Source organism: Phodopus roborovskii, unplaced genomic scaffold, assembly GCF_943737965.1.
Source record: "Phodopus roborovskii unplaced genomic scaffold, PHOROB, whole genome shotgun sequence".
Taxonomy (NCBI): domain Eukaryota; kingdom Metazoa; phylum Chordata; class Mammalia; order Rodentia; family Cricetidae; genus Phodopus; species Phodopus roborovskii.
The window spans coordinates 32,125,693-32,151,210 of NW_026125052.1; the positions used below are offsets into that span (position 1 = coordinate 32,125,693).

At 54.1% G+C, this 25,518-nt stretch overlaps 1 protein-coding gene across 2 annotated transcripts; it reads left to right on the plus strand.

Moving 5' to 3' along the window:
• The first annotated feature begins 5,045 nt into the window (after window positions 1-5,045).
• On the plus strand, window positions 5,046-25,518 carry C1qtnf1 (C1q and TNF related 1). 2 transcript variants are annotated; one of them, XM_051181540.1, is made up of 4 exons: window positions 5,046-5,269; window positions 19,749-19,910; window positions 22,911-23,050; window positions 24,243-25,518. In XM_051181540.1, exons 2-4 carry the CDS (start codon window positions 19,756-19,758, stop codon window positions 24,791-24,793), a joined length of 846 nt encoding a protein of 281 aa, XP_051037497.1. In that variant the 5' UTR covers window positions 5,046-5,269; window positions 19,749-19,755; the 3' UTR covers window positions 24,794-25,518. The 2 variants fall into 2 exon arrangements, with proteins under 2 accessions (XP_051037497.1, XP_051037504.1); XM_051181547.1 differs by lacking the exon at window positions 5,046-5,269 and having other exon boundaries at window positions 19,728-19,910.

Genomic DNA, 25,518 nt, shown 5'->3' on the forward strand with positions numbered 1-25,518 from the left:
TAACTAGTCTCTGTAGCAGGGTCACGGGGCGGGAGTTAACTAGTCTCTGTAGCAGGGTCACGGGGCGGGAGTTAACTAGTCTCTGTAGCAGGGTCACGGGGCGGGAGTTAACTAGTCTCTGTAGCAGGGTCACGGGGTGAGAGTTAACTAGTCTCTGTAGCAGGGTCACGGGGTCAGAGTTAACTAGTCTCTGTAGCAGGGTCACGGGGCTGGAGTTAACTAGTCTCTGTAGCAGGGTCACGGGGTGAGAGTTAACTAGTCTCTGTAGCAGGGTCACAGGGTGAGAGTTAACTAGTCTCTGTAGCAGGGTCACGGGGCGGGAGTTAACTAGTCTCTGTAGCAGGGTCACCGGGCGGGAGTTAACTAGTCTCTGTAGCAGGGTCACGGGGTCGGAGTTAACTAGTCTCTGTAGCAGGGTCCGTGTCAACAAGGCGCATAGACTCGGGGCTTTCTCTGCTCCCTACACACCCGGTTCCAGAATGCTTCCGGTCCCTGTGACCCATCACCCTGCTTCCGGTCCCTGTGACCCATCACCCTGCTTCCGGTCCCTGTGACCCATCACCCTGCTTCCGGTCCCTGTGACCCATCACCCTGCTTCCGGTCCCTGTGACCCATCACCCTGCTTCCGGTCCCTGTGACCCATCACCCTGCTTCCGGTCCCTGTGACCCATCACCCTTCACCCCCTCATCCCTTAGTCTCTCACTGCCCCTCTTAGTCAAGTGCTTAGGACTGCGCCGTCCACCAGGGGGCGCTCTCACTTTATTTTTCCGGTAAGATATTGCATCAGGTTCACCCTTTGCCTCTGCGTTAATTGAAAACATGTATTTCCAAAACAGAGGAAGTCGGCAGAGATGGAGAAACTGAGGCACAGAGCGGTTAAATGGCTGAATAAAGGTCGAGAAGAATGTGAATGGCCGCAGTAGGAGTGTGCTGACCTTGGAGAGGGACAGCCCTTATGATTGTTTCCTTCCAGCTGTGAGGTCCTGTACCAGCCATGCATCTGGCCTGCCCATGCAGCTGCCAATCCCGAGCTCCACCTGCCTCCGGAACGTAGGCGGCACCAGGCAGGAGCCACGAGCTCGGGCCAGTGTCCAGGAGTGGGCCTGGATGCCAGGCTTCCTTTCCCACCTCAGCAATTTCTGTGGATCTCCGAGTGGTTCCCCCCACCCCCCTCTTGGCAATGGGACACCACCAACTGGAGCCCGGCTGTCGCACTACCCTTTGGAATGGAATTCAAAAGTCTGCAAAACCAGCCTTTGCTTGTGGGATAGCTGGGCAGACTGGCCCAGAAATAGCAGGGTTGGCAGGATGTTAGGGCCCCAGTGGGAGACGCCATGGAGCTACTAATGACACACTGTGCTTATCGGGAGCCCAGGGTCGCCCTACTGCAGCCGAGGCAGCCATCAGAAAACAGCAGCAGTGGCGTGGCCTGGGAGGAGGAAAAAATTACCAAACAGGCTGAGGAGATGACTCAATGGGGGGGGGGCACTGCTGGACAGGCATGGGGACTGAGGTTTCAAAGGCAATGAGGTAGAGGCATCCTCCTCCAGCCTCTGCCCATCTGGACACACACACACACACACACACACACACACACACAAATTAACAAATGATCATAGCAGTACAACATGTCAGGACACAGAGTGAGCCCTCCATGCTGGGCTGCAGCAGACTCTCCAGTGACTCCTATGCCCTTCTGCCAAGAGCTGCCCTGGTCTAAGAGACAACCACTTGGGCGTATGGAAGAAGCCTTCGATGGCTTGGCCCAGGTGCAGCCCTAGGGAATTCAGCATGGAAGTAAGCAGCTTACAGAGCCTTTGGGAACTCGACAGGAAGACCAGGAGTGTTTGGTCTTGACATCTGTCCCATCTACTGGGGGCTGATAACACCTGACCCAGGCACTGTTGCCATGGCATTGCCGCTGGCTTGGGCTTGTTAGGTTGTCAGCATGGTTCACCACGACCCTTGCCTTAGCCCTGGAGGGAAGGCTTTGGCTATGTGAGAAACATTTGGGCTCTGGTTGGTTGGGGTGCATGGTAGGGATGGAGGGAGGGAGACTAGGAAATCTGCAAAGCATTCCCTGTCTTGCCAAACTCCCTGTCTTTCTTACAGTTTCAAAGCAGAAATGAAGTTGATGACATCAGGCTTTAGGAGCCCAGCAAGCTGTCCAGCTCAGTGACACATTTTATTTCTTCTATTACACTAGGGCGTGTTGGCCCCATGAGTCCCCTTTGCCTGTTGGGTTGAGTTTTGTGCATGTTGTGGTGACACCTTGTAGATACATCCCATCTCTATTCCAGTCTCTTGGAATTCCCCGTGCCTCTGTGCCCTCTGGTTCTCAGGCATTGTGGGAAGCCACAGGTTCCCTTTGCTGTATTTAGTACAACGTGTCTTCTCTCCCAGCTTTCACCCCAAGGAAAATGAACAAGCCCCTTTTAGATGTCTTAGGAGATGTGTGGGCTCAGAGTCTGGAAGGAGAGAGGTTATACTTACAACACTAGGAGTGACTATGGGTACCCTAGCATTTCCATCTGCGTCACCAGTTAATCGTGTGAGAAGCTTCAGGTGTAGGGTTGCTTATACAAAATTCCCAAAATACAGCAGGCACAATGGTGCACATATGTAGTCCCAGCAATTGGGAGGCTGAGACAGAGGGATTGCTATTAGTGGAAAGCCAGTCAGGGTTACCGAGAAAGGCTCTGTCTCAGAAGAAAAACCAGAAAGAAGACGGGAGACCTAATTGGTAAGTGCTTCTTTGCAAGCACCAGGACCCAAGTTCCTGCCCAGAATCTATGTTTAAAAAACAAAATGTGGCGAAGGGTTTATAGTCCAGGTGCTGGGGAGGCAGGGTCAGGCAGAGAGATAGGACTTGCTGGCCAGCCAGCCTGGCCCACCTGATGGGTTCCAGAATAGTGAGACTGTGGACCAAGATCAAGGGTTCCCTCTGACCTCCACACCCATGCTTACACAAATGTGCAAGCTCTGGAACACACACGCACACACACACATGCACACACACGCACACACACACATGCACACACGCGCACACACGCGCACACACACACGCACACACACACACATTTGTTTACTGAACTTATTGCGACAGTGCCTCACTATGTATCTGTGGCTGGCCTGGAACTTGATATGTAGCCCAGGCCGATCCTTTACAAGACTCTCACAGCTTTCTGTTGTTCTCACAGCAGCCTGGCAGGGGTTAAGTGGTCCTTCTGCTTCTGCTGGCTGCTGTCCCTGGCATCTGTACTGCAAAGGATATGGGAGACAGAGGGACGGGGACAGAGTGGGTCCATGTGCTGGGTGGGAAGCTTCACATCACTCACAGGAACGAGAATCTTATCCCTGTGTTTTCCTATATCGATAACCAAGAATGCGATTTTTTTTTTTTTTTTTTTTTTTTTTTTTTTTTTTTGCTCAGCCTTAGATACGTGCTAAGCAACAGGAACTATCTTGCTAGGTCAGGGCAGGTCACATCTCTGACGGGAACACATCTACTTATTCTCAACAAGTGCCCTAAGTGCTCCCCACACCCCCACACCCCCACCCCGTCCCTGCTGTGGGTACCAGAGGGCTCAACAACATCTCTCCTCATGGGGTTGGCATTTGGGTTTGGAATTTCTGGAGAAGCCTGTGGGAATTCACAGGCTACTCCTTGACATCAGAATCTGCGTTCATGTCCCCCCCTCCATCCCTGCCCATTCTGGGATCTGCCCTCTACTGATATAAGACCCCCCAAGAGATGGTGAGGGACACTGGGCTCATACTCTCCTCCCTCCCCCCTTTGATTCTGTTGGTCCTTGTTCATGCTGGCAAAGAACAACAAAGTGCAGCCTGTTTATTTTGCCTGGGATACCCCAAACTAGCATCCCTAATCTCCTGCCTTTAGAGAGGAAGGAGGAAGGGGGGATAGGAAGTGATGAGGGAGAGAGAGAGAGAGAGAGAGAGAGAGAGAGAGGGGAGGGGAGGGGGAGAGAGGGAGGGAGGGAGGGAGACAGAGAGAGCTCAGAACTTGATGTTACCAGGGCAGTTTCTCCATCCAGACCCTTTCTCTTAGGGGTTGTGATAAGATTGCAGAACAAACCCTCTGACTCAGTGTTTGGGGATGAAGAATAGGAGGGGCTTCTCTGGAGAAGCCTGGGGCAGGATCCCCATGGGAGGAGACTCACAAGGGCATGTGTGTAAGATTAAGAAGTATCCAGAGCCGAGCTGCCTAGCAGAGGCCGAGCAAACATCTGGCCCAGCATTGCACTCCAGGGTTTCTCTGGAGGACTTGAACCTCCTGGAGGAGGCAGCTTGTACACCTTTGCCTCACAGGGCTCCCTAGACTCTCAACCGAACAACTGAGCCATCCCTTCCAATACTTGCATTGACACAAAACCTTCCATTCTTTTAAAAGGGATGATGGACGCCTCCAAACCTTCCCATTGGTCCCTGGACTGCCAGTAGTAGACCTCCCGTTAGGAAGCGCGTCTCAGACGGGTCACTGTTTGGACTCAGGGCTGCCCACATGCCGAAGTCAACTCCCCCGTCACCAATTAACTTTAGCTGCTCAGCCCTTCTGCTGCTCTCTATCCTGAGTGCAGCGTCCTTGTCCCGGGTTCCCGGCCACCTCCACATCTGGAAAGAGCTTTAGATAAATAGAAGTGTCCATCCCCATCCCCTCCAAGCCTGTGCTAACTCCCCCAGAGTGTCCAGGAGGAGGGAGGGCCAGCCAGCCAGCCAGCCAGCCAGCCGGGCAGCCAGCCGGGCACACACACAGTTAATCCGCTAAGACTGCTGGCTGCTGTTTGGATAAAAAGCGCTAGGAGCGTTCTAGGCTCCTCGGCAGCTCACATCTGGCTGGGGTTTGCTCTTTGTATTTGAAAGCCGCTTTGCTTTCTTCCTCTCTTCCTTTACTTTTGAGAGAAATCACATTTCCGCTTCTGGCCCAAGAGAACTTGGAGGCAGCTGAGGAGATAAGGTGTTGGGGCTGCTGTAGCTCGCACCGCCCCTCTCTTCCTCGCCCTTAAGTTTCACCTCCCCACCCCCCCAGACTTTCCCCTCTCTCGGGCTCTCTCTCTCTCTCTCTCTCTCTCTCTCTCTCTCTCTCTCTCTCTCTCTCTCTCTCTCTCTCTCTGCTTTGACGTGTCTGTGCTTCACCTCTGACCTGGACTAGAAAAGACTCTACCCTGAGAGATGCTTTAAGAGTCAGCACCCCGAGAGCCCTGAGAGGCAGGAGGACTCGGTTGGCACAGCCGGCTCAGCTGCACGGAGGTAGGTGCCTCTGAGCTGTCTTCGTGGCTTCATCTGGGTGCCAGGGCTGACAGGCACCTTCCCTGCTGTGAGCTGCGATGCAAGGTGGCGCTTCTGGCAAAGGGGCAGGCAGAGTTTGGGGGACAGCATTGTGCTGTTCCTGCTAAATCCTCCTGCACAGACTGGGGCTCTTAGGAAGCAGCTGCTGGGGCCCCCTGGAGCGTGCAGGAGGCGGGCTCCTTTGGCAGATGGGATGCTGCCCAGGGCCAACTGCACCTTCTCTCACTGTTTGGTGGGGGGCTTTTTAGAGGGCGTGGAAAGAGAAAAGCATTTCTGTTCCCACCTGGAGCCATGCTGTCCCTGTCATCACCTGGGCCCTCTGGGATCCAGGTCTAAGCCATCTGTCAGTGGTCAGCTGAAGCCCCAACACCGAACAGGAAGTGTGGACTTTGGCCCCCTCTCCTAACAGCCTTGCAGTTCCTGGATGGCATCCAGCCTACGCAGGAAAAAAACAAATATCCCTTCTCCGCGGACTGGGAAGTAAAGCTGCCTATCATGCTAACAGTGGCCAGAGCTAGGACTGCAATCTCTAAGATGCCCCGGGGCCTTTGCACAACCTATGTCCACCTACTACTCGGATGCCTGGGCATCCCTACAGGTGTAGAAGCCATCCTTCCTGGTTAACCTGGGTCCTGCCCTGTCCATCTCTGGGCCCACCCAGGCTGCTGCCTGCCGGGAGAGCTGGCTTTCTCTGGGGAGCCTCCTCCTTCCTCACTTCTGTCACTCCCCGCCGGCCCTAGTCTATCAGAATCCAGGGGATGGGAGAGGCGCAGGCGGGGTGGGGGGTGCGAAGCTGCCTCTCTGATTCATTTCTGCCCCAGCTGCCCTGTTCCTCGCCACGGCGACCACCACGGACCATGCTTCTCCAGCCGTGGGTTCGGGATGTGGCTTAGTAGTGTGGTCTGGCCTGTGAAAGGCCCCGGCTTGCATCCCCAGTACCAGAAACAACAACCACATCCAGACTTTGGTTTTCACTGAGCATGTGGGCTCGGGACTGGGAGGCAGGAAGGCTGCCCGTGGGTCTGAGGCCGCTCTGAGTCAGACAACCAGCTGTTGAGTTCTCAATGAGCCCAGGCTATAGTGTAAGCTGCTGTTTCAAAGTAAGGAAAGAAAAGAAAAAACACCAGAAAAAGAAAACTGAGAAATGTCACCAGGATCCCTGTGGGAGTGAGCGGCGTCCCGAGAGACCGCCCGGCTCTGCTTTTTATAGGGTTCCCATTGCACTACTGCAGCCCTGGAGAGTGACCCCACAGGGCTGACTAGAGAGGAGGGAACCCTGCAGAGGGAAGCAGAGGGTTGGGAGGAGGCCGCTGCTCCTGTGCCTCAAGACTGTGCCCAGGGCCCTGCAGCCAGCGCAGGAAGCACCCTAGCTAAGGGCATCTTCGCTCGCCAGGACTCAACTTGGATTTTCTGCCCAGCTGAGCTTTCAACTACCCCTTTTAACTTCCTGAAAACTCAACACATGCGCACTACCCCCTCTGCCTCTCATCTCCCGTGGAAGAGTTCTGACGTTCACGGAGAGCAGGCTAGCCCAGGAGGCTTGAGGTAGGCCCGCTGGCAGGCCTGTCCCGGAGCGAGAGGGCAGTTCACTGCCCTTTCCTGGCTGTAACCCTCCCCAGCATTAACTTATTTCTGAACACATTCTTTCTGTTATTCTTCCCGGTGGCTGCCTCCCCCCACACGCCCCCCTTAATTAGCATGACTCATAAACCAAGTATTCTGGCATTGAACGTCACCCATCAAAACAAAGATGAAAGGAATTTCGTAGAAACTCTGGGTCCTGCCTCAAGGCACCCTTACCCATTTGTTTCTTATCCCCAGAGGTCAGACCCCCTTGTGGGTCTCAGTTCCTAGCGCTGAGGCTCTCCGGTTAGGGAGAGGGTCAGGTGAGGCGTGAGGCTAGAAGGGTAGGAACATATCCACTGCAGGCTGCTGCTTCTGACGGGCACCGCCCTCTCTGGAGGGAAAGGACTGTTTGGGAGCAGCCTGGGCCCTGGCCTTGAAGGATCCAGAGATTCTGGGGCATGGGTGGTGGCTCCTGACAACTGCTATTTCCTCCTGCTTTAGTAACTGAAAATCTGCCTTCTGCTATTGTCAAGTGGCCACAGAGGCTGTCTGGACAGGACAGCCTGCCACCTTCCTGACTCACTCATGAGGTACGAGAGACTTTCTGGCTTCTCCAGAGAGCAACTTCCTGAGAACCAACACGTGTCTGCCGGTGCTCTGGCTCTGTGTCTCAGGGCCCTGCCCCTGGGTCCTTGCCCGGACAGGACATCTGGTGGAAGACTGTAGTCTTGGGGGCCTTCAGAAGTGGCTCCTCATTCCCTCCTCCCCAAGCAGGAAGGGACATGCAGACTCCTTGCCTGCCTGTTTGGCGGGAGGAGCAGGCCTGTAAGCGGGGTGAGGCCTCTGAGCCTGGAAGGGCGCTGTGTCTCAGAGCCCTGGTTTAGACACAGTGGTATTATGCAGGCGTGCTGGCAGCAGTATCTCTTCACGTACCAGCCGGTACCCATCGTGAGCCATTCCTGCCCTCACTGGGTACAAGCCGGGGTCTTGTCCACTGGGCATCCCCAGCCTAATTCTGAGGCCTTTGTATACCTTCAGTCCCCTCCGTGGGCACCGCCCAGACATACCGCTGGGACTCCGTGCATCGGCCAGGCCTCCGCGTCCCACCAGGAATTTCCCTTGAAATGAGACAGTTGAGCAGGAGGCAGCAGGCAGGCAGGGAGCTGAGAGCCAAGCAGCAAGGAAGGGGGAAGGGGCAGGCAAGGAGGACGGTGAGGGGGGAGGATGGTGAGGGGGGGACGGTGAGGGGGGAGGGGGAGGATGGGGAAGGGGGACAGGGGAGGGGGAGGGGGACAGGGAAGAGGGGAGGGGGAGGACAGTGAGGGGGAGGAGGATGGTGAAGGGGGAGAGGGAGGACAGTGAGGGGGAGGAGGGCGGGGAGGGGGATGGGGAAGGGGAGGGGGATGGGGAAGGGGAGGGGGGTGGGGAAGGGGGAGGGAGAGGAGGACGGGGAAGGGGAGGGGGGTGGGGAAGGGGAGGGGGACGGAGAAGGGGAGGGGGACGGGGAAGGGGAGGGGGGTGGGGAAGGGGAGGGGGTGGGGGAGGGGGACAGGGAGGGGGAGCACAAGGGAGCCAAGTTCCTAGTGCTCCTGGCTGCTGTGGCCACATGTGGTGGGGAAGCCTCACACCCGGGGCTGCAGTTTCTCCGCGCCCTGGGGCATCTGGTTGCCAGCTGCCTGTTGCCCTGAGAACCAGGAGAAGGAGAAGGGCCTGTGGGGGAGCTGCCAGCCATGGCTAGGCTTAAGGGAGCCGCAGGCCAGAAGCTAGGCAGGGTCAGCCACTCTCTCCCTTCGATTTCTGGGGCTGGCTCTTCACAGACAGGGTTGTTGCTGAAGTTGTTAGGGGCAGAGCCTGGGCCCCCGAGAGCCTTAACAAGCTAGGTGCAGCCCCTGTCCTCAGAAACAAATAGTGAAACAGACAAAGGATCAGGCCCAGTGACGTCCTCAGGCTTTGGGTCCCAGCGCCAGATTTAGATTTAAATGGAGGGCAAGAGGCCCACAGAGCTCAGCTGCCCTGGTCCGAGCACAGCAATCGAGGCATGATCTGTCCACTCCTGTGCCATCCTTGTCCTGGCCCCTGTAAGATGGTCTCAAACCTTTCCCTAGGGGGCAAGATCATTTTCTTGTTGGCACCAGGCTTCCAGCCTTTCCTCCTCTGAGTAAAAGATACCTGGGGGGACCCGATTTCATGGGGTCCACTGTCACCCGAATAGCCAAAGGGAAAGGCGCAAGCGTGGTGGCGCACGCTTTTAATCCCAGCACTTGGGAGGCAGAGGCAGGTGACTCTCTGTGAGTTCAAGACCAGCCTGGTCTACATAGTAAGTTCTAGGACAGCCAGGACTACACACACACACACACACACAAACACACACAAAATCCTGTCTTGGGAAAAGAAAAGAAAAAAGAATAGAATATCTTCATTTTTGCCGGGATTCTGAGCTGGGTTCAGATAGCTGTGTTCTGGTGGGGACTGGGGGAAGGGCTTGAGGTGCCATGGGGGTCCTGAGTCTTGTGGCGTACAGAGCCCTTCCCTCCCCGGGCTTAGAGCCCCATGAAGACCCATCTACGAGGAGGAGCTGCAGGGTCTGTAATTCCTACATGGAAGGTGGCCAGCCTCAGCTGCTTGCAGGTGGTGGGGGCTGCTGGAGAGATAACAAGGCTGGTGTGCCTGGGTCTGCTGTGGGACTGACTAGGATAGAGCCCAAGCCGCCCCTACCCTGTGGTTCCTTTCAGTCTTCACACTTCTGCCTAGGGACCCCCCCCCTGCCCCCCGGTGGTGCCCGTTCATAACTGACTCCTGTATCCCAACGGACGGGAAGAGAGCATCGGCCCTTTTCCCTCAGTGATGATTCTTCATAGTTTCTTCTGGCTGACCACTGGGCGTGGCCTCTGGGTCCCCCTGGTCCAGAGTGCACATTTGCTCTCATTATTGTTGTTGTTGTTGTTGACAGGGTCTCCCTACGTCTGTGGGGCTGGCCTGGAACTAAGAACGTACCCTCAGGCTAGCCTTAAACACCACACAACCCTTCTGGCCCCATTCATGCCTGATGACTCAGGTCGGCTCCTCCGTAGGACACTGATAGGCAGAGGAACCCTGCACCCTGGCCTGCTTGCCTCTTCCAAGCTTACTCACATTCGGTTCTCTTTCCACTCTGTTAAGAGCAAGATCCTAAAACCGATTCCAGGGAATGAGCTGCCTCTCACTTGAATGTATGAGGGGGCTGTTCTTGGTCACTCTATGCCCAGATCCAGAGGAGTTAAACTCTAGGGTCTGGCATCCGGTGTCAGCCTGCTCGAACCACAGAGATTCATGATCGTTGAACCAAAGAAGCCAGTGATGGCTCCTGGCACCCATACTGTGCCTGGCATGCTGACGGTGCTCTGGGGCCCTCTGCTGCGTAAGTGATGGGCAGTTCTGTGATCCCCAAGGGTGGCTGCTGGTGTTCCAGCTGCGTGCTAATGAGGTGGGCACCCCAAACCCAAGCCCAGTGTGTGGGGACTGCTGATGCCCAAGGGACGGTTGGCATCTTCTTGCTCCAGACGTTTCCAGCATCAGCACCATGCAGGAGTTCATCAACACTCACTGAACGAGTAGAAGGATGTGACGCTCAGCTTGGGCTGATGTGTAAGGACTCCATGTGAGCCATTAATGCATCGCAGCCCTCCCACCCCCCACCTGCTTTCCTATGGAGTCAGCTTCCCTGGAATATAAACACAGGCTCTCTTGGTCCCCAGGGTGGGGCTCATTTTGTTGTTTTCTAAGTGGAAAATAATGTGTACTTACTGTGGAGAAAATCATGGGATTCTTACAGGGAAAAAGGAAGAAACCCCAGAGAGCCCAAACAGGAAAGCATCAACAGTGCCCTTTCCAGCCCCCGTTGTGGGGCTGCTGGGAGCAGCTGGGTGGGATGGTGGGCTTCAGGGTTGCTAGGTGTGTGCGTCTGCCCTGGTCATGGTTCTAGAAACATCTGTGTCACTATTGACACTTACCCGTTTGTACGGGTGCCGCTGCTGGTGGATTTGAGCTGCCCCTGCCCCCAGTCTGTCCTTCTTTCTCCTTTAGGCAGAGCCGGGGTTTTCCAGTTACTACAACCCCCATACTTCCCCGTGGCCAAGTTTACCTCTAATCAACAGCCTTGGCCTTGGTTTCCTACCCAACTGCTTACTCTCATCTGATGGCTCTGTCTTCCCGCGGTCTCTGGGGCTTGAAACCTTGGCTAAGGCGTTGTGGAGTTGGGCTGTCTTAGAAGCAGACAGCCTTTTGAGTGCAGAGAAGGGAGGCATCTGGGAAAGGCCGGCTCCAGACTACAACTGGATTCAGAATTCAGGTCACACTTAACAGCACATGGCTCCCTCTGTCTCATGGACCCTGTCTCATCTGAACTTGGGATTGACCACAGTAAAAATGACACAGGGTGAGGTGGGGAGACAGCGCAGTGGCTAAGTGGTCGCTGATGCCGTGGGGGACACAAGCCCTCCCATGGCGTGGCTCACCATCTCCTGTAGCTCTAGCCCAAGGGGTCTGGCAACCTCTTAGAGCTTCCACGAGCACCGTAAACATGGGGTACACACACACTCTCTCACCCCTACACATGGAGCACACATTCTCTCTCTCTCCCTCCCCCTCCCCCCACACATGCACACGTGCGTGTACACACACACACACACACACATTAAAATAAGTATTTTTAAAGTGACACCAGATACCAACAGGTATAACATAGAGACTGTTCCCATCTTCTGAGTTCGTGGTTCCTGGGGACTCCATCAGGACACCCTCAAGCACAGCTCTGTCCTAGATACACAGGGAAGGACAGTGACAGCGGGAGGGGCCTAGAAAGCCCCCAAGGGGAGGCTGGTTCTAAAGACATGGCTGGGGAGTGGGTAGCAGTAAAAGGGGCATCCATCTAAAGCCCTAGTAGGTAACTGAGTGATGGCCAAGGTGAAGGTCCATGTTGATGCTCAGGATTTACACATTTCCTTTCTTATCACCCACACCCTTGAAGTCACGAATGACCCTCCGACTTGCATTTTAAAGCTGCCTCTGGGAGATTGGTGGCAGACAGCAGGAAGGCCGGAGACCCTGGACCGGCTGTGGGAAACGCAGAGCAGGGACAGATCTTTGGGGGCTTGGCGATGGCTTAGGTGTGGGAGGCTCATGAGAGTCTTAGCGGCCCCCATAGTTTCAGCCCCAGGGGGCAGTGCTGCCTCATACCTAGCTGCTGGCCCTGTGTGGAGGAGTCAGGATGTGAGAAGGGGGCGGGGGGGGGGGGTAGGGCAGAGCAAGGTCACCAAGCAGACATTTGGGAACACCGAGGAGAGCCTCACTGGTCAAGAGCATGGTGGGCTGCCCAGTCTGGTGGCCACTAGTCTGTTTGGAAGCTTGACTGCATCTGCCGTGGGACCTGAAGTTTTGTTGTGTTTAGTCTCAGCTGATTGAAAAGCCCCGTGTTGTGGCTGGTGTGTTGGAGTACACAGATGTCAGGGGTTCAACACCACTCCTGGGAGAGCACGGGTTGGGGCAGTGTCCGTACAGGCGTGACAGGCGGGAAGGATTTGGAGCGAGAGGAGCTAAGAGCTGAGGAAGCAGCCTAGGAAAGCTAAAGGGTAGATCCATGGGTGCTCAGCACCAGGGAGGCCGAGGCAGGGCGATGGTGAGCTCAAGGCGAGCCTGAGCCATAGAACAAGTTCAAGGATCCCTCCCTCCCTCTCTTCCTCCCTTCCTCCCTCCCTCCCTCCCTTCCTTCCTTATTCCCCTTCCTTCCTTCCTTCCTTCCTTCCTTCCTTCCTTCCTTCCTTCCTTCCTTCCTTCCTTCCTTCCTTCTGTAAGGAAAGATAAGCCTAATAGACAAGGTAGGTGGAACCTGGTGCACACTGGCAGGCGTTTTAAAAGTTTATTTTTACCCTTATGTGTGCGTACGTCCACGTTTCTGCGTGAGTGCATGCTGCATGTGTGAGGGGACCCCTGGGGGCAAGAAGATAGCACGGTCCTGTGGGACTGAAGACCTCTTAACCTCTCCTGGCCCAGCTGGCAGCTGTTTCAAAGCTCTTACCCTGGGCATGGTCCCTCGTGTCTGTAATCCCTGCATTCAAGAGAATTATCATGAGATAGAGATAGTAATGGGCTACAGAGTAGAAACCCTTCCTCAAAGCAACAACAGCAACAAAATAAGTAACTAAAGCATTGCAGAGAACTTGGTGCCGCCAGGGGGCGAGTGTGGCGCGAGCCGCCTGGGCGGGGATAGGTGGTAACAAGATTGATAGGTGCTGGCCAGATGATGCTGGCGACACCTTTAATTCCAGCAAAGGCAGGAGGCGGACCTCTGTGAGTTCGAGGCTAGCCTGGTCTACAGAGAGAGAGAGTTCCAGGATAGCCAGGGCTACACAGAGAAACCCTGTTATGAAAAACAAAACAAAACAAACAAACAAATTGACAGATGCTGAGCAAACCACGTTGCTGACCCAGGAGCCACTAGGCAGAGGGCAGCATTCCCTCTTGGAGAGTATCCTCAGGCGGTTTCTGTGAAGTGCCTGGGGGATGTCCAGGCTTGGGGTAACCAGACAAAGACCAGTTTGTGTTGCTTGCAGAAGGCTGGGCATGCTAGAGCTAGGGCAGAGAATCCCCAGGTTCTTTCTTCCCTGGGTCTTGGGAGTGGTCAGCCCCCAGGGCAGCATCATCACTGGTGCCAAAGAAATGGGCAGTGTGCCAGGCCACCTGCAGAGTGGGGCCCTGGCACAAGCTTCTGGGGCTCTTTTCTCTCAGACGGTGGTTCTCAAAGCAGGGTGAGCTTCCAGCCCGAGGGAGCCCAGCTGGAAGGTGACCTGAGGACAGCTGCTCTCCTAAAGGAGATCTTTGTTTCCTCAAGGATGCACAGAGCCCTACAGCAGGCCGGCTGGTCAGGTGCCACTAGAGCTTTCGGCCTGGCAGCCGCATGGCAGGGCCTGGGAGGGCCTCTCCGGGTTAGTCTTCTTGGATGAGTGTAGAGGAGGGAGATGTTTTAGGATGGGGGACCCTTGGTCCCTTCCTCTCAGTTTTGCCCCAGACAAGACCTCACTTGCATCCAAGGACAAAGAGGCCTGTGCTCAAAAGCTGGCTTTCCCAGAGGGATCCACCTTGTCTCTCCCTGGGCTTGGGCTTTGGAGGAAACTCTCAAACAAAGTAAGCCCTCCTTCTCCATGAGAGGGACAGGGAAAGATATGAAAGGGAAGACAGGGATTCCAGGAGGAGCCAGGGCCTAGAACCCTGGTGACCCCACCCCCGCACCCTCATCAGGAGCCCAGCTGCCTCCTTAAGCAGTTGGGGGAAGAGGCAGGGCCCCCAGCATGGGCTTCCGAGTCCCGGCAGGGAAACCTGCTGGAAGAAGGCATGCACAGGGCTCACCACTGACGGAGGTCATCCTACCACCCTCTTGTGCATCCTGTCTGCGGGATAAACCGTCTCCTGAGGAAAGAAAGACCTAGGAGCTGGTGTCACATGTTGGGAAACCACCTCCATGTGGCCGGTTCCTCTTCCTCAGTTCTTCTCACACACGTCCAGTCCGAGAGGTTTTTGCACGAGGAGGCCGGCAATGCCTGTCTCAGACTGAAGACTTCTGATGTGACATACTCAGCGTGTCCTAGGGCTTGAAGCCATTAGGGAAGTGCGGGGGATCCAGGCCTATCTTTGCCAGGCTTCCTGGGAAATGAGTGTAAAATGTTGGGTGCTGTCTAGGCCCCAGCAAAGCTGAACAAAGATGCTTGTCCGGGAGGCAGCCAGAAGTCCTGGGGACCATCTGGTAGGGCCAGTGGCAGGAAGGACACTCGACCTTCAAGACTATGAGGGAAGGCTGGCGGTGGATTAGATGTGCGGAAACGAGAGGAAGGAGTCTAACTGATTCCAGATTTCAGTCCATAGCTCTGGCTTCCTCCCTCTTTGGCCTCATCTTAATCTAGAACAGAATCCCTCTTGAAACTGGCAGCCATGTCGACATGTTCTGTATTCCGCTTTCCAATATGGCAGCAATACCCATGCATGCAGTCATCTGGCACCTGGGGCCCGGCTGGCCTGTCCAGGACGGAGAGCTTTGAATTGCATTGTATTGTTGTTGTTGTTGTTATTATTATTATTATTATTATTATTATTATTTTGAGACAGGGATTCTCTGTATTGCTTTGGAGGCTGTCCTGGAACTAGCTCTGTAGACCAGGCTGGTCTCGAACTCACAGAGATCAGCCTGCCTCTGCATCCTGAGTGCTGGGAGTAAAGGTGTGCGCCACCAACGCCTGTTTGTTTATTTATTTTAAATAGAATACCTTGTCCACATTACTCAAGTGCTCTACAGCTGACCTACACCCCAGCCCTTTTGAGACAGTCTCATCAGGCAGTCCAGGTTTAGCTTCAGATGAGATTTTCAGGCAGGTGCAATAGCCCAGTTGGCAAAGGGCTTGCATTAAAAGCACAAAGACAGCCGCTTGATCCTCCGAATCTGTGTAAAAAACAATGCCAGTGTGGTGGCCTGTAGGTACAACCCAGTGATGGGAGGCAGAGACTGGCCAGAGCTCCTTCTGTCTCTTCCTAGGGCATCCTGGGATGACAAGTATGTGTCCCATGCTTAGGGCTTGATTTGCGTTGCATTTTAATTGATTTTGATACCACAATGGCCACCGTTTTGGACAGCAAAGGTCTAGAATGTTCCCTGCTCATCACTCGTCATTCAGTCACTCGTCTGTTTCTATCCCTGGACAGTTGTGCAGTTGAGTCCGGGAGTACATTTAATTTATGGCTGAATCACCTCCTCCACCCCGGATCTTACACAATGACATGCCTTAAGCTATGCCTGTGTTAAATTGCCAGCCGAGAGGGCGGCTCTGACTCCTTCCAGGACTCCTGGCCATTCAAGGCTTCTCCTCTCTCTGAACAGCTGCCTACCCAGGATTAAGGAAGAAAACAGTGTTTACAAAATACTTTTGTCAATGGCACTGACTGGGGTTGGGGTGGGTGGGGATAGTAAGGCCGAACCCACTCAGGCAGCTTCACACTCCAGGAGGGCACCGTACACACACACACACACACACACTCCATACAGACACACACACGCAATCCATACACACATACAATCCATACACACACAAACACTACACACACACACACAAACACTACACACTCACACACACACCACACAATACACACACACACAATCCATACACACACACAATACACACACACACAATCCATACACACACACAATACACACACACAATACACACATATACAACACACACACAACACACACACAAACACTACATACACACACACACACCAAAGGGAAGAAACAATAGAACATACGGAAACTGAGCTTGTGGATGAATACTGTAATACTGTTGTTTTCCATAACGACCCAACCCACTGCATGAGGTCTTGCGAAGGGATAAAACGTCCCAGCAAGGAAGTGGCCTCACATGCCCTGCCCTCCCGTAAGTAAGTTGCTTTCTTTCTCCTGCAAAGGGGGATTCCCCTGGCTGGGTGACGGTTGTGTGGAAGCTGGTAGAATGGGCTGAGGAGGGATGATGGGCTCTGCTCTGCAGGTTCTGTGGGACTTGGAGTGAGAAATAAGATAAGGAGTTTCCCATGGAACTCAGCTCTCCTTAACATGGACATGGACGGACGGAAGTGGCTGCTGAAGCCCCTGGGGTCATGCTGGGGTGGCCTTCGGGGACTCTTAACTGCAACAGAACCTAGAGACAGGCTGTGTGAGTCCCGGTTGTGGGGGGTGTCACCCCCATGGTCAGGACGTGTAGCCTTCTGTGGACCTACGTCATCCTCACATGGCCTCACAGCAGGGAAGCATCACCCTTTGTGGGGAGCCCATCTGTGCTGGGAATGGAGACAGAGGGTCTGTAGCCAAATTTGGTCAGGTGTTAGGCAATATTGGCTCAGCCCAAAAGCGACTAAAGTGATCCTAACGTGACCGACTTTGCTGTAGGATTTGGCTAAACGGTTGTTAAGATGGCACTGAGGGAGAGAGTTCAGCGTTGGCTTGATTTGAACTTGTAAAGGAGGCCGTGTGTGTGTGTGTGTGTGTGTGTGTGTGTGTGTGTGTGTGTGTGCCCGTGCGTGTGTATGTGTGTGTGCGCGTGTGTGTGTGTGTTGCACGCACGTGTTGGGGACCACTCTGCCCACCTCTCTGTCATCAGCAGGAACCTCTGATTATCATGGGGGCTGTGACCTGACACCCCACCCATGTCACATTCCTAGCCCAGCTCTGGACACCCCTTTTCTGACATACATGTTTAAACTTCCCTTTCTCCATCGGAAAGTAACGTGCAGTGGTGCATGGGACCACAGCACTGGTCCCTGGATGGGAGTAATTTTGCCCCTGAGGGGACAGACAGAGGGCAATGTCTGGAGTTGTTAGTTGTTACATACCAAAGAGGGTGCTAACAGCATTTTGGGGTAGAGGCTGGGCTCTCACAAAGCACCCTTAAATACACAGAACAGGCTTCAATATAAGGGGGACTGTGAGCAGGAACCCATGGGTCAGGACATTCAAAGGCAGCTTCATGTCTGCTTTCAATCATATGGCCCCAAACATGCATGGATTTTGTTACATGTATGTATGTATGTATGTATGTATGTATGTATGTATGTGTATAGGTGTATATATGTATGTGTATATGTATATATATGTATATATGTCTGTTTGAAGTCAACCTGAGCTACACAGTGAGGGAAAATAATTGGAAAAAGCAAACCCAAACATACCCGAGCTCGAAGAAAGGAAAATTTCCTTTTGTCTAGTGCAAGCTTAACTCTTCCAGGGGGTAGGGAAAATAATCCCGAAGGCACCAGGGGAAGACAGGAAATACAGAAATAGAGAAATAAACACATCAAAAGAACTTAGCTCGATAAATATTTGTTGAGTACTAGTGAAGTTCAGGATGTGTCTGGGCCAGGGGCACCCATGTTGATGGAGTCTCAAGGCCAAGCAAAAGTCTCTACGTCTGGAGACTAACACCACGGAGGAGGGTTTTCCCAGGTCACGGCTGGGGAGGAAGAGCTTAGCACGAAGTGGGTCTGCACAGGGCCAGTTGGGCTGGTGTCAGCTGAGGTTAGCTTATCTGCACTCCAGGGTAGCCAGGCACCTAGGAGTAGGCTAGCAGTTCCTTCCTCTGTGTGTGCACACATGCATTATGCCTGTTCAGATGCGGAGAGGAACAGTTCGGTGTGTGTGTGTCTGTGTATTGTGTGTGTATGTGGGTGAGCATGTGTGTGTATGTGTGTGAGCATGTGAACATGTGTGTATGTGTGAGCCTGTATGTATGTGTGTGTGAGCATGTGTGTGAGCATGTATGTGTGTGTGAGCATGTGTGTGTGTGTGTGAGCATGGAGGAGGCTAAAGGACAAACTCAACTCAGCTGTTGAGGCTTCTCAGGAGCCAGCTACCTTTTTTGTTTTTGTTTTTGTTTTTTGAGACAGGGTTCTCTGTGTAGCCCTGGCTGTACTGGAACTCGCTCTGTAGAGCAGGCTGGAGGCTGGCCTGTAACTCCCAGAGATCCACCTGCCTTGACCTCCAAAGTGCTGGGATTAAAGACATGTGCCACCACTGCTAGGCTTTTTGGGACAGGGTGTCTCGTTAGCTTGAACTCGCCAGGTAGGTGAGGCTGGCTGACCAGTGAGCCTCAGGCATCTGCCTTCTCTGTTTCACGATACCGGAGCTGTAAGTACAGGCCGCCGTACTCATTTTGTATGTGGATTCTAGGGACGGAACTCAGGACCTGTGCCTGCAAGGCAAGTGCTTTCCCAGCTGAAGGATCATCCCAACCTCCACTCTTCTCATTTAGGAACGGCACAGTAATGAACGACTGTTGTCTCCTGGAAAGATTAGCCACAGGATCACACGGGGCCTGGGTGGGATAGAAGTGATTATTGAGGACACATTCTCAGACCTACACATACCTCACGGGCCCAGAGAATTAATTGGAAGGATGCACAGACTCACAGCTGGGAGCCTGGTGCCTCTGCTGGGCCCCTTCCCTGCTTATCAGTCCAAACAGGACCAAAGTGCTCCAGGCTTAAGGAACAGGCATACAGGCCTGATGACAGGTGCTAGTGCTTGGGGACACGGTCGGGAGGTGGCATGCAAAGTGCTAAGTATTGGCAGACCCTTGGCAGCATCAGGGCATGCTGAAAACAGAGGCCTTGAAGCCTCGTCCAGGTCAGCTGAGCCAGAGCTGGCTTAGAGGAGTCCTGGGTTTGAGAAACCAAAGCTGGACCTCAGACTGAGGTGTGTAGCCAAAGGGGAAGAGGGCCTGCGCTTGCTTGCCTCCGGTCAGGCACTTAGAGAGGTGACAGGTAGATAGGATGGAGAATTTAAACATGGACTTAAACTCATTACACACACCCCCTCCCTTTCTTTGTCTATTGGTGGGGAAACATCTGGGATTGGGGAATGGCTTGAAGGACAGTCTCCATATTGGAAGAGGAGGGTCCTCCCCAAGCATCTGCTTGGCTTCTGGGGGCGGAAAGATGGGCAAGGGGTGATTGGATTACTTGCAAATGGACATCTGCTCAGCGCCCCCTGGTGGCAGAGGACAGCTGCTGCCGATTTCTGTCCATTAACCTGTTTTGGGAGGGACTAGCAGTTGCCCTGGACTGGTTTGGGATTATTCTGCTTATTGCCAGGGGCCAGTAGGTGATGGGTTCCCCTTCCTGAGAGGCTGGCTCAGGTGACACTGTACTCAGTGAGTCAGCAGCTTCCGTGGAGCAGTGTGTGTGTGTGTGTGTGTGTGTGTGTGTGTGTGTGTGTGTGTGAGATGTGGGGCTGAGCAAACAGTTCTCTTTGTTGGCTTTCTCTGTAGAGTCCCTTCCTAACCCATGCCCTCTTCTTGTATTTTAGCAGGAAGATGGGCTCCTTTGGACAGGGGTCGGTGCTGGGATGCTGCCTGTTCCTGGCCATCACCTGGGGCCCAGTGCTGAGCCTTGTACCACGCGGTCAGCAGGAACCCCTGGAGTGGGAAGAGAAAGAGGAGCTGCGGTCTCCTCTGGACCATGAGAAGAGGTGAGGGGCTGTGACACCGTGCTAGCAGGGGGCTTGAGCTGACCGGGTCAAGCGAGTGAGGGTTAGGGTGCTCCACGAGCGGTTGCCTAAAGTTGCAAAGGAGCGAAGCAGCAGCTGAGGCTTGGTTCTCAGGGAGGCCGATCCTGGAGGTCAGACAGGCAGTCTCTCCTTCTGGTGACTCAGGCATCTTGTCTGAATCCGAGGATGGTGCTCCAGCCTCCTTCTAACTCCAGGGCAGCGAGTCTGCAAGAGCTTTACATCTCGGTCATGAAAGACCACCTGCTCTGCCCTGCAGGCTGCCTTTGCCCTTTAGCCTGCTTTCCCAGACATATGTACCAAGGCCCTGGATAGGCATGCAAGCAGGAGGCAGGGACAAGCAGCCTCAACAACTTACTCATTTATAAGATGGCAATTCAGGCTAGGGGTCTTGGTTGGGATCATTTTCTCTGCCAGTTACAAACTTAAAAAACAAGCAAACAAACAAGGCCAGGCGGTGGTGCATGCCTTTAATTCAAGCACTCGGGAGGCAGAGGCAGGTGAATCTCTGTGAGTTCGAGGCCAGCCTGGTCTACAAAACTACACAGAGAAACCATCTAAAAAAACCCAAAAACCAACCAACCAAACAAACAAGCTGGAAAAATCTCAAGTACAACAGATGTCTCAAACACCGTAAACAGCAGCAGCAGCAGCAGTTGAAGAACGGCATGTAGGCGTTTATTGGGGGTGAGGAACAGGCACATAGCAGGGGAAAGACCCTCTGTTTTTCAGAGAGGGGGATCTCAGAAAGTCAAAACATCCGGTCTCTTCTCCAGGGCTGTTTTTTTTATTTTATTTTTTTTTTTAAAAGTCTCTAGAGAGTTTCCCTCCCCTAATTTAGGAAAGGTCAGTTTGAAGAAAGACAGGATGGTTGGTTGGTCCATGACTGCTGTATAACAAGTCCTGAGCTGGCCTTGAATCTGTTGAGCTGTCCTGTCTGGTTGGTCCATCAGCAGGGGCCCGGATGGTGCAGATCAGAGTCTACAGGGCTTTTGTTTGAAGCTGGCAGGCTTTTGTCTCAAGTCAGGAGACTGAGGGAAAAGCCAGCCGTGGGAGTTCACCACCTTTATCACCTAGCTGTGGCCTCTCTCCCTGTCTGTCTGCCTACCAGGGAGTCTGTCTACCTTCTAGGTAAGAACCCGCTGGTGAGGATGGCCCAGGCAGGCTAGGAGTCAGCGTCCCTTGACGAAGGACTCCAGGGTGCCACTTGCCTTCATGTCTGTGACCCTCAGTGATACTCAGACCTGAGGCTGTGGAAGATATTTTGTAGGGTGTCAGTCAAACATGATGTCCTAGAGGTCTACACAAGGCTCCATGCTGGCTTTGGGCTCCTTCATTACCCTGAACGCTGGGTCAATTTAATATTCAGGGTTCCAGGCAGGATTGTTTCTTCTTCCTCTCTGTTGTTTCCGTTCAGCAAACATTGATCAAGCAGCTGCTGTCAGTCAGGCCATCTCCTGGGTGCTGGAGCAGCACCTGGAGGACAGGCTTTGGCTTCTAGAAACCCTGAGGCCACAGGGAGACAGACAAACACAAGTCAGGCTCAGAAGTGGGGCTGCATCTACCCCTGCAGTGCCAGGGACCTCCCGGGTGTAGGAGGGAAAGGCAGAATGCTGTCGGCACAGTGGGAGGGTGGTTTGGGGTGGTGGGAGCTGGAGCCTGGGGATGGGGGAGTGTAAAGTGTGAAGCCTGAGGTAGCCGAGTATAGTGTGTCGGAAGGAGAATCTCATCCTGCAGCAGAGGTTTGTATTGGAGGGTGTTCTAGAAGGGACACCGGAAGCACCAGAGTGCATCACTGCAGGAAGACCAACCCCAGGACTGCTGTCCACAAGGTTCATTAGAGACGATAAGGGCCCGGGTCAGTCGTGGGGATGCTTTGGGAAGGGGTCGACTCCCCAGGACTTGCTGGATATGGAGGGGAGGCCAGGGAGGCGCGGGGGAGGGGGGGTGCTCTCTGCGGGCCGCTGTAATATGTGCTGGGGTAAGCGTTTGGAAGCAGCAGGCTTCACGGGCGAAGGGTCACTGTGGACACGTGAAGTCTGAGGCTGAAACGGGTGGGACCGGAACTTCCGGCAGGGGGTCTGAAGCTTAGGGGAGAGGTGTGTGTCTTTCTCCCGGAGCCGGGTTTTCACAGGATCGAACGCAGGGCGTGTGTGGATCCACGCCCCAGATTGCCTGGGGATGAAGTGAGGATCAGGGTTAGAGAGAGGCTGGCTTTCTTAGATCCCTCTGTGTCAAGCGCAGCCTCAACGAGGACAGCAGAGTGCAATGTTGCATTTGGCCATGAGATGGCGCTGTGAGCCATCGCTGTCCAGCGGCTGCTGTAGCCCAGAGGCATCAGAAGATGAAGCGAATGAAGTGAAATTGTTTACAAATGAGTTGCTGGTAGCTTGGGCTCTAGATGCATAGCCCCAGTTCTTTGCCACCGAAAGACCTGGTCCTGCAGGCAAGGTTCCTCCACCCAAGCCCTGAGGTTATTGTCATTTGCATTACCTTTGCTTTGAATGTATCACTACTATAACGGTGTGCGTGCGTGTGCGTGTATGTGCCAGTGTGTGTGCCCATGTCCGTGCGTGTGTGCCCATCCGTGTGTGCGCACACGCGCACACGAACATGCGTGCATGCGTGTGTGAGTGTGTATGTGTGTGTGCCCATGCGTGTGTGTGTGCGTGCGCGTGTATGTGCCCATGTGTGTGCCCGTGTCCGTGCGCGTGTGCCCATCCGTGTGTGTGTGTGCGAGCATGCACATGATGTGCATGCATGTGTGTGCATGCATGAGTGTGAGTGTGTGTGTGTGATCTGTGGTTTGACTCAATCTCAGAATTCCCCCCATGCCTATGCTAACCACAGCATTGCATACCCAGGGGAAGGGGAGCCCAGGAGAGCCAAGCCCTGGGTCCACAGCAGCAGAAGAGAGCTCCCAGCTCAGAGAGTTCATAGTTCTGCGGTGGTTTATTCCCTCAGGGATGAAGAAACACGGGAGAAGTATAGCTCCAGCCAGGGCGAACACGTTCCCACTTCCAGGTGTTACCGATGCTGTGACCCTGGCATGCCTGTGTACCAGACAATCCCACCACCCCAAATCAACATCACCATCCTGAAAGGTGAGAGAGAGGCTGACGGCTGACGGCTGCAGAGATGGCTGGGGGACTTCCCCGGGGCTGCCTTATATCCAAGAACAGGGAGATGCTGCTGGGTGGGGCTGGGCGGGATCAGGGAGGGGTCTAGGTGGGCTGTCACCTGGAGGGAAGGAAGAAATTTTGAGTTTTGAGTTGTGACCCTTTTCCATGAGCAGAAGGGGAACCTCAGAGGATGCTAGAGAGATGGCTCAGTGGGCAAGAGCTCTTGCTGAGAAAGCAAGATGACCCAAGTTCAAATCCTCAGCACCCACATAAAACCCGGGCATAGCCACATGTGCCTGTGACCAGCATGGGGAGGGGCAGAGGCAGGCAGATCCTAGAATCGAGGCTGAGACAATTGATTCAATGAGGAACCTTCCACTGAAGGGTAATTTAGCATGGGGCTGGAGAGATGGCTCAGCAAGTTAAGAGCAGTGGCTGCTCTTCCAGAAGGACCTGGGTTCAATTCCCATCACCCATATGGCAGCTCACAACTGTAACTCTAGGAGCAGGGGACCAGACACCCATGGAAAAACACCAATGCACATAAAATAAAAATGAATTAATTTTTAAAAAAAGGTAAGGTGGAAAAAGGAGACACCCAACATCATCTTCTGGGCTCTCCAAGTGCCTGTAGGGTGTGACACACATATGTCACACACGTACAGAAACACCACACATGCACATACATAAAGAGGGTCCTCGGGGCCCTCTCCCCTCCGTGTGCATGGGACTCGCAGACCTCGAAGCTCTTTGTTCTGATTCCATGTCAAGCCAGCTCTCTGCAATGCTGTGCCACCCCCCACACCCCCAGATAATTCACACAAGCCCGGGGATGCTTGCAACCTCCATCCTCCTCTGAGTTCTGACAACTGCAGTTTATTTCCTCAGCGTGAGCCCAGGCCTGGCCATGGGGCCTGTTGCTGCTGTTGCTGGTGGACAAACCCCTATGTCCCTTTATCTTTGCCAGGGTTTTCCAGAAAGAAACTAAAAGGCTTGTCTTCTGGATAAAAATAAAACAACCCTTGTCAGTGGAAACATTAGCTCTAATGGTATGAGAACCAAAATGTCCCCTTGCCCAGGGGCCTCCTGCTAAGGGACACCCAGGTCGGGACAGGTGTGTGGAGTCAGATGCCGCTGACCCCTTTAGGGCCCATCTCTTCTTTCTCTCCCGTAGGTGAGAAAGGTGACCAAGGGGATCGAGGCCTCCAGGGGAAATATGGTAAAACAGGCTCTACAGGTGCCAGGGGCCATACTGGCCCCAAAGGGCAGAAGGGGTCCATGGGGGCCCCTGGAGACCGCTGCAAGAGCCAGTACGCAGCCTTCTCTGTGGGCCGGAAGAAGCCTCTGCACAGCAACGATTACTTTCAGCCCGTGGTCTTCGACACGCAGTTTGTGAACCTCTACAAACACTTCAATATGTTCACCGGCAAGTTCTACTGCTATGTGCCCGGCATCTACTTCTTCAGCCTCAACGTGCACACCTGGAACCAGAAGGAGACCTACCTGCACATCATGAAGAACCAGGAGGAGGTGGTGATCCTGTATGCACAGGTGAGCGACCGCAGCATCATGCAGGGGCAGAGCCTGATGCTGGAGCTGCGGGAGCAGGATGAGGTGTGGGTGCGCCTCTTCAAGGGCGAGCGCGAGAATGCTGTTTTCAGTGATGAGTTCGACACCTACATCACCTTCAGTGGCTACCTGGTGAAGCCAGCCTCCGAGCCCTAGCTGCCGTCCCCTGTGGTACTGCCAGGGCCTGATGACCTCCTGGCCCGTCACCCCTGCCTTCCGCAGACACTGGAGTCCTGCCCCAGGCTGACCCCATGGCCCCTCCCTCAGTCCTGGCTTCTTTGGCCTTGGCTTCCTTAGTTTTGTTTTTTGACAAGATGCCCGGTGGCTGGCTGGCTGCCGGGAAGCCCAAAGGGGCCCTGTGGTCCCAGGTCTGGCTGCGGCAACAGATGAAATCACTGGGCGGGGTGGGGTGCCTGTGAGGACACTGGGGGGCCTCCAGCTCCTTCTGTGTACACAGCCTCAGACGACCCTGCCGTGTGCTGTCCTGCAGCCGCAGGGTGTTCCAGAGCACCGCCCCTGTGTGCTCCCATTCCTGGACATAATTAAGCAAATACCACGGGTTTCAAAGTAACAAAGTAAAGCAGAGAGGAGACGGAAAGCAGAGTTAGTGTTGGCCTTTCAGCTAACTGGCTCTTAGAGAGAGGGAGCGAGCGAGCGAGCGAGAGAGCCAGGGGGAGGAGGGAGAGAGAGAGAGTTAGTCCTGGGGAAGGTGGGCGGAGACCCTGCACAGGAATATATCTAAAGGGAATCATGATCTACAATGAACTCGCAGCAGTTTGTGGGTTTGGAAACCACACCTGACCTAACTCTATTAAAGCCATGCATGAGCTTTCTTGGGGACAGCAGGACTGACCTCCGAGCTCTGTTGACTTGCCACAGCC